Source organism: Acanthamoeba castellanii (genome assembly GCF_000313135.1).
Source record: "Acanthamoeba castellanii str. Neff unplaced genomic scaffold scf7180000084474, whole genome shotgun sequence".
Taxonomy (NCBI): domain Eukaryota; phylum Discosea; order Longamoebia; family Acanthamoebidae; genus Acanthamoeba; species Acanthamoeba castellanii.
In genome coordinates, this window is record NW_004457300.1 from 49,954 (window position 1) to 62,198 (window position 12,245).

General features: G+C 60.6%; 7 protein-coding genes across 7 annotated transcripts; 3 read left to right on the forward strand and 4 right to left on the reverse strand.

The window, feature by feature from the left end:
* Window positions 1–80: 80 nt before the first annotated feature.
* Window positions 81–721, reverse strand: ACA1_324930 (Hypothetical protein; the record flags this gene model as incomplete). Its single annotated transcript, XM_004334411.1, has 2 exons — window positions 81–578; window positions 632–721. The coding sequence occupies 2 exons, from the start codon at window positions 719–721 to the stop codon at window positions 81–83; spliced, it is 588 nt and encodes a 195-aa protein (XP_004334459.1).
* A 95-nt stretch (window positions 722–816) lies between these two features.
* On the forward strand, window positions 817–2,988 carry ACA1_324940 (uncharacterized protein; the record flags this gene model as incomplete). Its single annotated transcript, XM_004334412.1, has 1 exon — window positions 817–2,988. One exon carries the CDS (start codon window positions 817–819, stop codon window positions 2,986–2,988), a length of 2,172 nt encoding a protein of 723 aa, XP_004334460.1.
* Window positions 2,989–3,771: 783 nt separating this feature from the next.
* ACA1_324950 (uncharacterized protein) lies at window positions 3,772–5,098 on the reverse strand (the record flags this gene model as incomplete). Its single annotated transcript, XM_004334413.1, has 5 exons — window positions 3,772–3,830; window positions 3,867–3,941; window positions 4,079–4,230; window positions 4,365–4,549; window positions 4,721–5,098. The coding sequence occupies 5 exons, from the start codon at window positions 5,096–5,098 to the stop codon at window positions 3,772–3,774; spliced, it is 849 nt and encodes a 282-aa protein (XP_004334461.1).
* Window positions 5,099–6,173: 1,075 nt separating this feature from the next.
* Window positions 6,174–6,794, reverse strand: ACA1_324960 (alkylated dna repair protein, putative; the record flags this gene model as incomplete). The annotated part of the gene is made up of 1 exon (XM_004334414.1): window positions 6,174–6,794. One exon carries the CDS (start codon window positions 6,792–6,794, stop codon window positions 6,174–6,176), a length of 621 nt encoding a protein of 206 aa, XP_004334462.1.
* A 344-nt stretch (window positions 6,795–7,138) lies between these two features.
* ACA1_324970 (uncharacterized protein) lies at window positions 7,139–7,909 on the forward strand (the record flags this gene model as incomplete). The annotated part of the gene is given in 2 exon segments (XM_004334415.1): window positions 7,139–7,321; window positions 7,337–7,909. 2 exon segments carry the CDS (start codon window positions 7,139–7,141, stop codon window positions 7,907–7,909), a joined length of 756 nt encoding a protein of 251 aa, XP_004334463.1.
* A 304-nt stretch (window positions 7,910–8,213) lies between these two features.
* Window positions 8,214–10,745, reverse strand: ACA1_324980 (uncharacterized protein; the record flags this gene model as incomplete). Its single annotated transcript, XM_004334416.1, has 5 exons — window positions 8,214–8,273; window positions 8,354–8,615; window positions 8,742–8,962; window positions 9,444–9,758; window positions 10,017–10,745. The coding sequence occupies 5 exons, from the start codon at window positions 10,743–10,745 to the stop codon at window positions 8,214–8,216; spliced, it is 1,587 nt and encodes a 528-aa protein (XP_004334464.1).
* Window positions 10,746–11,514: 769 nt separating this feature from the next.
* Window positions 11,515–11,970, forward strand: ACA1_324990 (uncharacterized protein; the record flags this gene model as incomplete). The annotated part of the gene is made up of 1 exon (XM_004334417.1): window positions 11,515–11,970. One exon carries the CDS (start codon window positions 11,515–11,517, stop codon window positions 11,968–11,970), a length of 456 nt encoding a protein of 151 aa, XP_004334465.1.
* Between the last annotated feature and the right edge of the window lie 275 nt (window positions 11,971–12,245).

The window sequence follows — 12,245 nt, forward strand, 5'->3', positions numbered from 1 at the left end:
CGATAGAGCAGAGGCAGGGCGCGAGAAGCAAAAGTCGACGGTGTCGGCTGTCGCGAAGCGCCCAAGCACCGCGCAGCGCCCTACTCGACAAAGAGCTGGCCAAAGTCTGGCTCGTCCTCCTTCTCCAGCGTGGCGGCGTAAGAGTCGGCCGCGGGCTGGAGTAGCGCGATGGCGCCTTCGATGGTTGCCGGGAGCGGGCCGCCGCCGCCGGCAAAGAGGTCGGGGCACTTTTTATTGCCAAAGTGGGCGCGGGCCTTGGCGCGGTGGACCTTGACGCACAGGCCGAGGCCGTCGAGGCCATCACGCGGGTTGAGCCAGTAGCCGCAGCCGGGGCTGCACTTGGCGCGCTGGAGCACGTTGCGCAGCGACCAGGCGAGGTAGCCCTCCAGGCGCTCCTTGTGTTCCAGGCCGCAGTTCCAGTTGGGGAATACACGCACCTGGGTCCACTGCGACACGTTGACGCCAAACACGTCCTGGTGGCGCTTCTCGCCGCACGAGTCCACCACGAGGACGTGGAGCTGGCCGGGGTCTTGGCGCTGGCCCTGCGCCAGCCAGCTCTCGATGTCGGCCTTGACCCGCTGTGCGGCTCGGGGAAGGACATGCCGGTGCTGCAGTAGCCGTCGATGCCCACCACCAGGCACCGCCCGCTCTTTTCCTCCTCGACAAAGCGCTTGAGCTTGGTGGCGTAGGTCGTCTTGCCGGCACCCACCGTGCCGCACATCTGCACCAGGCGCTTGCCAGCGACGGGAGCCTGCGTCGCCGCGGCGTTGGCGTTGACGGTCAAACTTGAGCCTGCCGTCGTCGTCGTCGTCGCCGATGAAGGCGAGGGCATTGGGATTCCGGCTGCGTCTCGCGCTCGTTAATAGCGCGCGAGGCGGTGTCGGGCGCCGCCTGATGGTGAAACACGCGCGCCAGGCCGGTTGCAAACACCGAGCCGGGCGGAGGCGAGCCGGCCTTGGGGCCGACGGGCCTAAAGTCGTCGGCGCTCAGCATGGTGTAGCACACGGGGCAGAGGCATGCCTCGCCCGAGGCCAGAAGCGCAGCGTGGCCCTCGACCGTGAGCACCTGCGCAGGGCGGCACGTCCTGTGGGCGGTGGCCCTCGGGCGGTCGTGCTCGTTAAAGGCAAAGCCGCCGGTGAGCGACGTGTCGTTGAGGGTGATGAGACACGTGTAGTCGAGGCCGTCGTCGGCGGGCACCACGTGCTGGACAAACGACTTGTCAAACGCGGCCGTGACCTGCTCGTGTTCGAGGAGCCGGGCCGCGGCGGCGGGGCTCGCAGCGGCGGCCTCGCCAAAGTCGTCGCGGATGTCGTCGCGGCACTGGGCAAACTGGTTGATGGCCGTGGTCTCGTCGCCGAGGCACAAGCACACCAGGTACCAGAGGGTGAGCGGACGGAACCGGTGCAGGCCCAGGCACTGCCCCATGGCCGCCATCTCCTTGAACAGCTCGTCGTGGCGGCCCTTTTGGTCGACCATGAGCGAGCCGTTGCGAATGGCGGCCAGCTCGCTCGAGTCCGAGTGAACGCGCTTCTTGCGCAGGACGAGGCTACCCATCTGGCGGTAGGTGTCCTTGACGCGCTCCTCGAGGCCGGCCGACAGCCCGGCCTGGAGCATGAGTCCGAGCGCGCGGTACACCACCTGGTTGCCGGTCGGGTGCAGGTGGTAGAGAGCGGCGATGAGCTGGCGCACCCACTGCCGCGCGCACTGCTCGCCCATGCTCACGCTCGCATTGTCGATGGGCGGCGCCACGTAGCCCAGCGGCAGGAGCATGGGCACCAGCTGGCCGTCGAGCTGGTAGGCGGCCTGGCGGAAGGGGCTGTGCTTGTCCTTGCCGCCGAGGGGGTACACGGGCCGGTCGCACAGCTGCGCGCTCGGCCCGAGCACGACGGTGCCGTGGATGGGCGGGCTCACAAAGGCCGCCTCCGTCGGGACGCCCAGCGCCGAGCGCACGTCCTGGTGGAGCAGCTGGTCGGCCTGCTTGTAGAGGTCCTTGAGGCGCGCGCGGTACTCGGCAAAGAGGCCGGCCCGGCCGCTGAACTCGTCCTTGAGCGCCGAGTCGAGCATGAACTTGACGATGACCTCGTCGACGGCGGTGTCGGCAAACATGCGGCTGTACTCCTCGACCGTGTGGTTGCACTGCGTGGCCGACTTGCCCTCGCACAGCGCGCCGAGCGAGACCGAGAGGTCCTGGAGCAGGCGCATGAGGTCGTTGATGTCGGCCTTGCTGGCGCGGATGAGGTGCCACACGTGGCGGGCAAACTTGCCGGCGTGGAGCGGCGAAAAGTAGCTGTCGCGAAAGGGCACCTGGCCTGGTGGCGCGCGGGTGCGGTTGATGTGCACGTGGCCCGTGGTCCGGTCGGTCTCGGGCGTGTGGGAGACGAAGCGCGCCACGTGGCGCGTGAGGTTGTGCTCGTTGAGCGTCTGGTAGACGTCGCAGCCGGCCGCGTTGGTGAGGCTCTCGGCGCGGCTAAAGTCGCGCCGCTTGTTCTCGACGGCGACGATGTTGAGCTGCACGTCGGGGCGTTTGTCGACCATGCGCTTGAGCTCGTGGCGCAGCTTGTTCTTGAGACCGCGCAGCTCCATGACGGTGATGTCCTCCCAGCCGATCTCGCCGTCGGTGAACAGGTAGACGACGTTGGAGAAGCCCTCGTCGAGCCAGTCGTCGACGTGGGCAAAGGCAATGTGGGGCATGGTGACACAATTGCACCCGATCTTGGTCGTGATGACGCCGAACCACTGGTCGAGCTTGGCGTGGCTGTCCACCATGTAGGGGATCTTCAAGTAGCCGCCGGGGAAGGCGCGGTTGGTCTCGTTGTCCGAGTTCCAAAACAGCACGCGCCAGCGCTCGTGGGGCAGGGTCTTGGCGATCTCGACAAAGCGCTGGAAGATGCTGCCGCCGCCGACGCCCGAGAAGTCGCCCGTCACCGAGCCCGACGCGTCGACGAGCAGAATGGCTGTCGGCGACATGTTGGGCTGAATCAGGAATGAGGTGTCGCCGCCATCATCGGCCGCTGTTACAGTAGCGCCTACAGCTCCGGCTACTGCCGTCGCCGTCACTGTTCCTGTCGCTGCGGCTGCTCCGACTGTGTCTGCCTGCTGCATGATTCCGAGTAGCAACTTGGTTCTGGTTGTTTGTAGATCAAGTCAAGGTGTGAGCCAAAGGCAGCTCGGCCGCTTGGTGGTTGGAGCCTCCCAATAAAGACAACCCATGCTTTTATGGGCGGTCTCAACCATCGTCCACCATCGTCCGAAAACCTCCGAGTTGGGTTCTCTTGCCGGCTGGCCGAATAAGCGATCAGCATTGGGCGAGTGGTCCCGCAATCCGATTCAGCGACACAGGAAGCCAGTCGAGTTTCCCACAATGACAACTGCAAATTGGGTGGTAGCGGTTCTTTTTCGGCTGCAAGTCTGCGCGACATGGCTCTGATTATTGCCGTGCGGCCGCATGTGCTTTCCGGTTCTTCACGTTTGCTGCCTCGCTTGTGCGTCCGCAGGGTCGACCCAACATCCGATATCCGAGCACGGCGACAAAGGTTGCCAACCTGTCATGGCGTGCAGACGACCCCATTGCGTGAGGCCTTGGTAACTTGCGATGCAAACCGTCGCTCGCAAACGGCGGTTTGGTGAGTTGGCCACTTGTCGATGATGCGAGATAATGGCGGCCCATGAGAACAGCCCACATAGTGGAACCGCGATGGACGACCCATATGTAAAGCAAACTAGCGAGGCAGACAGATAAACACATGGCCGGTTTTGGATCGGCATACTGCTTCATTCTCTCTCTCTCTCTCTCTTTTCTTTAGGCTCTTTGCGCGTGCCAGCCGTTTGTACTGTCGTGGCGTTTGCAAATGCGCTGCAGGCCGTACCTTCCTTGTAGCATATCTTTTGTTTGAGCTCGCCGACAAGCATCGACGTGCCGCACTCGATCGTAATCGTCTTGCCTGTCAAACAAGAAATAATACATGGCACGCCAAATGGGCGTGTCAGGTAAGCACGCCGGACGGAGGTGCCGATTTAGCACGGCCAAATGGCCGTGCCAGGCGAGCACGCTAAACGCAATTGCGAGAAGGAAACACACCCGTAAGGCCCTTGACAAAGAGCTGGAATGAGCGAGGTAGCGACACGAGGCGGCACCAGGTGCCTTCGACAACGCTATAGTCGCGCCAAGTGTTGTTGTCATCGAGAGTGACGCCATTGAGCTGCCAGCGGCGATAGGCAGTGCGACGATTTCTGGCGAGCCAACAGCGGACCAAGTCGGGTATCATAAGTGCTCCAATTACAACTTGACAATAGCAGCAGCAACAACAGCAGCAGCAGGAACAACAATCCAAAAAAAAAGTATAACAAAGCAGGTGCAGCAGTACGTCGAAACCTTGGCGTCGAGTTGGACGCGCAGCAGATAGGTGCGCCGAGGACCTATCTGCACCGCAATGGTAACTCTTGATCCGCTTTCCTCTTCTTTGGTGTTGTGCTTGCCCGAGCTTCGCTTAAGGGCCAGGCCAACGGGACAATCGGTGGTGATACCCTGATCGCCCAGAGTGGCTGAAGGCTGTACGGGCAGTGGGCAGAGCGGTTTGCACGCAAGGCGACCACAACAGGTAGAAAAAAATGTGAGCGAGACACGGCCAAGGCACTGTGTGGCACAGAAGGCGTCATGCATGTTTGCCAGCAACAACAGCACGGCGCGGCGCGGTCGACGGAAGAAAAAACTAATACGCACATCCAATGGCCGCGTCGAATCGAACCCCAGCTCGTGCATCGGCAGCAAGACCAAATTGCATTCGTCAATGCCCGTCAAGCGCGTCAAGGCCCATCGCAGCGTAAAGACCTCGGTTTTGGGCGTTGCCGGGAGTACAAAGCTCGAAGGGCGTCCACAGCGTTCGAAACCGGGCGGCGAAATGACGGTGATGTGAAAGAGCGTAGGATCAGGCGTCAGGTGCAGTTCAATCTCGTTTGCGGCGCCGAGCAGCAACCTTGGCTTGCTCGCGCTGGACGATTGCTGACCGCCACGAACTGCGAGGCACTTGTGCTGTGTGGAAATGCCGAGAGACTCGATGACCTTGTATATGTCCGACTCGGTCAAGCTAGAGTGGAGCATCGCGTGGCGCGGTGGTTGTGTGCCTTGCCTGTCAAAGATGGTGGCCTAACGCCAAAGGCAAACTTAGGGTTAGCAAACACAAACAACCAAGAGCGAAAAGGACGGCCCGGCTCTATGGCACACCTTGACAGGGGTCCGTGCGAGCCAAGGCATCGCGCCAACGCCGTGGTAGGACACCTGCTGACTGTCGGCTTCCGATCCCATGTTTATCACACCAAAAGACAGCCGCACGGCGTCCGAGTAGTGGCCCGTCAGGCGCGCGACGTGGTTTCTGAAAACGCACCACAACACGATGATTGCGTGAGGTTGCCAAAGTGGGCCAAAGACGCAATACCATGTCGGCGCTTGGCCAAGACGCGGGCGGCACCTGACATCAGCCACGGTTCTACAAGAGGGTGGAATAGCGAGGAAGCGATTCTCGTTTGTCCAAAATACGGCAAGCTCCTTGGCGGTTGACATGGCAGAAAAGAGACACGCTGGCCTGCACGATGAGGGCGCCAAGAGCATGGCAACAGGACGCAGCAAAGCGCCACAATGAGCCACAGTGTCCAAGTGATGCACAGGCAAACGCACAACCTTGAGCAAAAGGAAAGGGTCGTTTGGTTGCGACTTTGCTCCTCGGCCAGGCAGAGAGTCGAGAGGGCAGTTTAGGGCTTTTGGCAGCAGGGCAGTGGCGATGTGCATGATGGACCACGCTGCGCCAGGCCTCTTTAATGCCAAAGTTTGAATGCAACTTTTTTAATAATATAATTTTTTATGTTGATGCGTTTGTGTGGGTCAGCCCGCGAGCGTCAAGGCAAAGCGAATGCGGCAGCGCCGAGCGCTGGCTCAGCGAACACTGTTGCTGTGGCAGCATAAGGGGCCGCCTTGGTGCTAAAGTCAACTCGCTGGCCTGTTGCGGGCGGCCGCACTACCAAATCAGAGGCAACTGGCGGGCCGTGCCCTCCCCTTGGCGAGCAACATAACAAACTACGGCGCGCCCAGTGCTTCGCTCCACTTTTGCACAAAAGAGCATGTATTCGAACACAAAACAAAAGTCGGCGGGCAACGCCAAGGTTTTGCATTGGCAAGAATGTCAAGAGGCGGCATCCCGCGGGCGCAAGAGGCGAAAGGTGATATTGATGCGCACGCGATCAGCTCGCTTGGTGCTAGTGCGCTTGGGCACGCAGTGCTTGTGGGTGGCCTGCGTGGTGCCCATCATGGCCAACAGGCTGCCGTCGGCGAGGTCTACCGAGGTGTCTGGCGAGTCGCGCGCGTTGGGCCTCAGACAAAAAGTGCGCACGTCCCCGAGAGACACGCTGGCAATGGTCGAACCGGGCTCGATGTCGCGCTCCTCGTCGGCGTGCCAGCCAATATAGTCGCGGCCCGATTCGTACATGTTGCACAGGGCAAAGTTGAACCGCTGGCCCAGCAGTTGCTCCAGCTTGTCGCGCACGGCCTCCAGTTCGCGGGGCCAGGCGCGGCTGGCGCGATCCATGCCGGCATATCGGTAGGCCGTGCCCGCGTCGCCAAAGGCACACACCTTGCGCGGCGAAAGTACCTCCTTGCCATAGATGCGTAACTTGTCGCGCGTCCAAACGTCCTTGTCTCGGCACAACAAGGCCAACAGCGCGCTGCTTTCCGCGGGCGTCATAAAGTCGGGCTTGTAGACGACTTTGGTCTCGCCTTGGCAGAGTATGACCTGGGCGCTGTCCATGCTGGCTTTGTCGGCGCCACGCACATTGCAGACTCGGCCAGGCACCAAGGTGGCGACCGCGCATGGCCGCTTGGCGGGGGCCGATTTGGCCTGTTGCGCTGATTGCGGCTCAAGGGTCTCTCGTCCTCTTTTGTGCGACATGGTGAAACGGCGTCTGCCGAGGCAAACGACGCTGGTATGATAACGGCGGCACAGCGAGCCAAGCGGCTTTTGCCTTTTAATTTATATTAAATTAAATTACACCGTTCTCAGCTGTCCGTCCCGCCACCGCACGCCCGCCGCTCAAAACTTGAACAGAGGCGCGCCGGCGCAAAGCTTTCATTTCTATCCCACCGCCCTCGCCGATGGAGCAGATGCGAGCCGATATGGAGTCTCTGCGCGAGCAGTGGAGCGAAATACAAGCCCGAGCCGCCAGCGTCTATGCCGATGCGGCCTCCCTGAGGCAGCAGATCAATGACCTGGAGGAGCGCCTGATCGAAGCCGCCAAACGCGGCGACGCGGCCCATATAGAGAGCCTGTCTGCTCAAGTACGGCTTGACCAGTTGCACCCGCTAGAGACTATTGCGCTGCACCACAGCCCTCCGTCGGTGGGCATGCTCGTCAAAGGCGGCCCAATGTACTTTGCCATGCAGGATATTGCCACCGGCGCCGAGCCGCATGCCCTGGTCGGCTCTGGCGCTTACAAGGCGGCTCATCGCGCCACCATCGCTGCTCTCAAGTCTGTCATCGAGCGTGTCGTCAAGGCGCAATACACGGCCCAGGTGAGCACAGAGACTCACCGAGACCGGGTGCCCCCAAACGCCGACTATGAATGCCTGCACGACGAATGTGTAAGAGTGCTCGACACAGACGGCCACACGTGGAGAGCGATCGAGTCGTGGGAGCTGGCCAACGACTATCTAAGCCGCTACGGCCGAAAGGGCAAATTTGACGTCCAGGACGAATACCTCGCCTGGGTCAATGCGCTCAAGGGCAAGCGCACCAGCGACCGCCACATCGAGCGGACTCTGTATGGCCTGTGCGCTGTGGCGACGGTAAGCGAAGAGGCCTGGCTGGTATACTTTAAGCCGACAAGCCACGGCGACGACAACGACAGAGACGACAAGCGACAATAGCAGCAGCAACAGCAATAACGGCGGCAAGAGCCATGACAAACGCGGCTCTTACTACCGCTGTTGCTTGTTTGCCTACAATAGGCAACCAACACCGCGTTTCACCGTGGCCAACACGACAATAAATTGTCCTTGCCTGGCATACACCGATGCCCGTTGGTTGCGATAGGCCGACCAAAAACATTGTTTATATGTTGGGCTTAAACAAACAAGAGGACAGCTGCGGCGCTGCGCAGTCGTTTCTTATTTTTTGCAAACGTTTTGCAACGGCCTCTTTTGGCCAGCGCAAACGACCAAGCCCGCGCGATCAGGCCTCGTGGTCGCCCGCCAAAGAGCAATCCTCGGCGCCAAACTGCGCCTCCACGACCTGTACCGAAGCGCGAGTCTCTGCGGCAGGTGGACAGCGTCGCAAACGTCCACACAGATGCCCGTGAGTATGATGGGAACCGAGAGTGCGCACCAGGTGGTGGGTAGCTCGTGGATGGAGCCGGCCGTGAACACCACCACCAGCACCTGCGCGATCCAGCACGCGCAGCGCACCGCGCCTTGTGGCTCGTAGAGCGCCGGGTAGAACCACAGGAGCAGGTAGGGGAAGAGGTTGGCTTCAAGCCCGTTCTTGCTCTGGTAGGGTAGGGTCCAGGTGAGGTGGGACGGCCCGGTCCGGGTGCACACCTGCGGTCCGACCATGATCTCGTCGTTGCGCAGCACGCTGTAGGTGCCCGCGCGATGACGGCAAAAGGTCAAACGGCAACAGGCGCAAGCTAAAGAATACGGCCCACACGATCGACATGCTGATGGCCGCCGTAAACACCGCTGCGGCCTCACGAGCCCGCACCGCGGCAGCCACATCGTTGGTGCGCGACGTGTACGAGAAGTTTGCGTCTCCATGATGGCGTAGAACGCGATCGGCCCCAGGTAGGGCGGCACGGCCCGTTGGCCGTCGGTCCTCTTGGTGCGTGTAAGCCATGCGACGGCGACCCAGCTGGCGAGCGCCAGCGATACCGAGAGTGACTGCGAGTAGCACATGGTGTCTTGGCCGAGAGTAAGGGGGAATGGCTGCGCCAAGAGATTGCACGCACTTGGTTATGGTGGTTTGCGCTGCGATCAGTTGCACTTTGCCGGTGGGCATTTGTTTCCCTGAAGGAGTGGAGTTTGGTTCCGCCTGCGGCGTGTGTGCGTGTCGCCCGCAAAGGTCCTGTCAGTGTCGCACTTTGGGAGGTGGAGCATGGACCAACGCCTGAATCCGTGTATGCCAGCCGGCCGCGTTTGCCATGCAGCCCGCAAAAAACAAACAAATTGCGCAGCCGCAGCTGATAGCTCGCGTTGCTTTCAACACACACAAAAAAACAGAACGGAGGGGAGGCCGTTGGCGTGCCGGTGGCTGTTTGAAATGGGGCAGCGGCGGCGGCTTCTGTCAAACGGCATGCGGCGGCATCGGATGTGGCACCGCTGCATGCTGCGTCTCGCGATTTAATAAGATGGAAGCATCAGGCGCCCATGATGCAGGCGGCTGCCCAGTGGCAATATATACAAGAACGAGCGCCTCTTGTCCGAGGTCGACCAGTTGGGACGTTGGACACTCGTCGCACTCGGGCGTGTGAGGAACAACGTAGACCACGCCGTGTTTCGTCACGTTGACGGCAACGGCGGCTTTGGCATAGAGGTAGTAGTAGGCGGCCGTGAGCGAGATGGCATTGTCCTCACTCGTAGTTCCGGGCAAGAGGCGCGCTGACAAGGCACAGGTCTTTTGCTCACGCGCTTTGCCAAGCACGTCGCGCATGGCATCCCAGCTCATCGTGTCTTTGGGCCGGATATGCAGCTCTTGATACACGGCATCGGCCATGGCATGCCACTGGACGCAACAGAGACAATCCAAACCAATATCAACATGAGCCACAGAACGCAAACGCCAGAGGGAGAGAGGGAGAGAGAGAGAAACACAAATAAAACAAGAAAAGCATAAACCGGTCCCTGCAACCCACGCCATTCCATGCAGAAGCAGCGGCGGCAACAACAGCAGTGGTAGCGGCGGCAGCAGTGGCAGTGGCAACAGGGGCGCCAAAACAAAAGCAGATGTGGGGGCAGCCGAAAAAACACAGTCTTGGCGCACCGTGGAGGCAACACCCGGCAAAATGGCCGGCCATAGCGCATCCACCGAAGCCATGCCCACTTGCAACGCAGCACCCACAGCTTCAGCGGCAATCTGCAGCCGCATGGCGCCCAAAGATGGCGGCCTGGTGCGCGTTTTGCGCGCCAGCTGTATGTAGACAATCTCGCGGTCGTGCGGCAGAGCGTCGAGCGATCCAATGGCAACAAGAGGCAGGGCACATAGCCGGCAGCGGTAACGCGCAATCGCAGCTTCGTCGAGCCTGCTTCGAGAGCCGTAGGCAATGTGACACGGCTTTTGGTGCATCTCGGTGACGCTAAGGCAAGCATAGTGGTAATCATACACGGCATGGCACTGGGGGTCGCCGCCGATGACCAGGTCGGGCCGTTTCTGCTGCGCGATGGTGACCCAAAACGCATAGCGCAAGCTGCGCGTGCCCGACGGCTGGTCGTCGATAAGAAGGACCGCGGCGTGGCACAGTTGGTGCACCAGCACGACAATCACCTTGCGACCGTCGTCGACGAGGCGCGGGTTGAGCTCGACGGCATACCGACCCTTGGCGCTGCACAGCTTGACCCTGCCGGGTCGCGTGCGCAGGCGATCCTCCCATCGGACCTTTATGGCATGTATCGGCAGCCGGCCGTCAAAGATGCTTGCATTGAGTGCGCCGGCGAGAAGTTGCAGTTCGGCCTCGTCGCAAAAGGGACGGCGCGCATTTGGATGCCGCGGCATGTTTTAATGCACTTGTTAGAGTGGTGCAACGCTGGCGGGGTTCGTTTGGCGCCGGGAGATGCGACGCGTAGCGCAAGTCAAAGTGGTGCCGCTGTGATCGCCTCGTGGAGTGGAACAGCCGGGGCAAAGTTGCTCGGCGTGCAGCGCAGTGGCAGTGGTGCAAAAGGCTGCGCGTGTGTGTTGGCGATGATAGTAAACTCCCGCAGCCCCGCCTTGGCTTTTCACCATGCCAGGCCCAAATGTTTATATAAAAATGTTATTATTTATTAGTTAAACTATATAGGAATGGCAGACGTGCCGTTGGCATGGGCTGTGTCGCGCTCTGCAAACACTGCGCGCTGCATTGTTTGTGAGCAAAGCGTCGATCCATCTCTGTGTGTCTGGTCCACAGAGAGGGAGCGAGAAATCGACGTTGCTGCCTGCCGCTGCCACTGCTACTGCTGCTGCGATCGCGGTTTGAAAAAAATACATCAGCTATAATCAACACTGCGCCAGACACATGCGGCGCACGCCAAACGCGCTGTTTTTGTCTATCTGGCGCAACAATCAGCAATAGACATACACGCAGACAAGGGAGAAAGGAAATTGCGGCCCAGATGCACTTGACCGCGCACTATGCTTTGGGCGGCTCCAACACCACCAAGCCCCAAACAAGTCAGCCACATGCGCACACGCAACGGCTCACCGCCGCTCTTACAGCATGGGCCATGGGGGTACCGTTTAGCGTCCTGCGAGACACGACGGGCCTTGTTACCAGAAATCGCAGGCCATGCAGACGCGCCAGGGCGTGTGCCAACAGCAGCAAGAGAAGCAAGAAGAACAACAGCAGCAGTGCGAACACCGCTGTTTGGTTGGGCACGATGACCACGCCAAGGAGCGCAAGATGCGCACCGAGGCCGAATGGATCATGGAGCGCGCCGTGATACGCCGCATGTGCCATGTGCTCGTGGTACTGTGCTTGAGCGACGACACCTTTGACCCCGTTCACCATGTGCTCCACATCGATACCGATAATGCGGTCTTGCGCTGCGCACTCCATAATGCAGCACGCGAGACCGGCATATGGGGGCTAGCCGCTAATTCGGCCCGCGAGCTCGCGCTGGACAAAGCCGAACAAGCCGCGGCACGCCTGCTCGGCGTTGAGTGGCACATTGCCGAGCGATGTCTGGCCGACTGTCTCGCCGAGACCAAAACACCAGCGACACCAGCGGCGCCTGGTTCTTGAGTGCTGCCGCTTCCGCAACAAAAGAGAGACAGCTACCTACGATGTAAATGGATACGCAAAATGCACCTTCTTTTTTTGCATGACACTATTTTGCAACAATGGGCAAGAGTTCAGGCACCGCGCGCAGGAGTAAAGCACCGGCAAAGGCATCGCCATGCGAGCCAGCGCAGTAGGCATTCAATCTGAGCTTCAACAGCCACAGCAGGCGGGTGATATCGTCGTTGCAGCTGCACGTGACGACACATTGCCGGTTGAGGCACTGTTCCACGAACGTT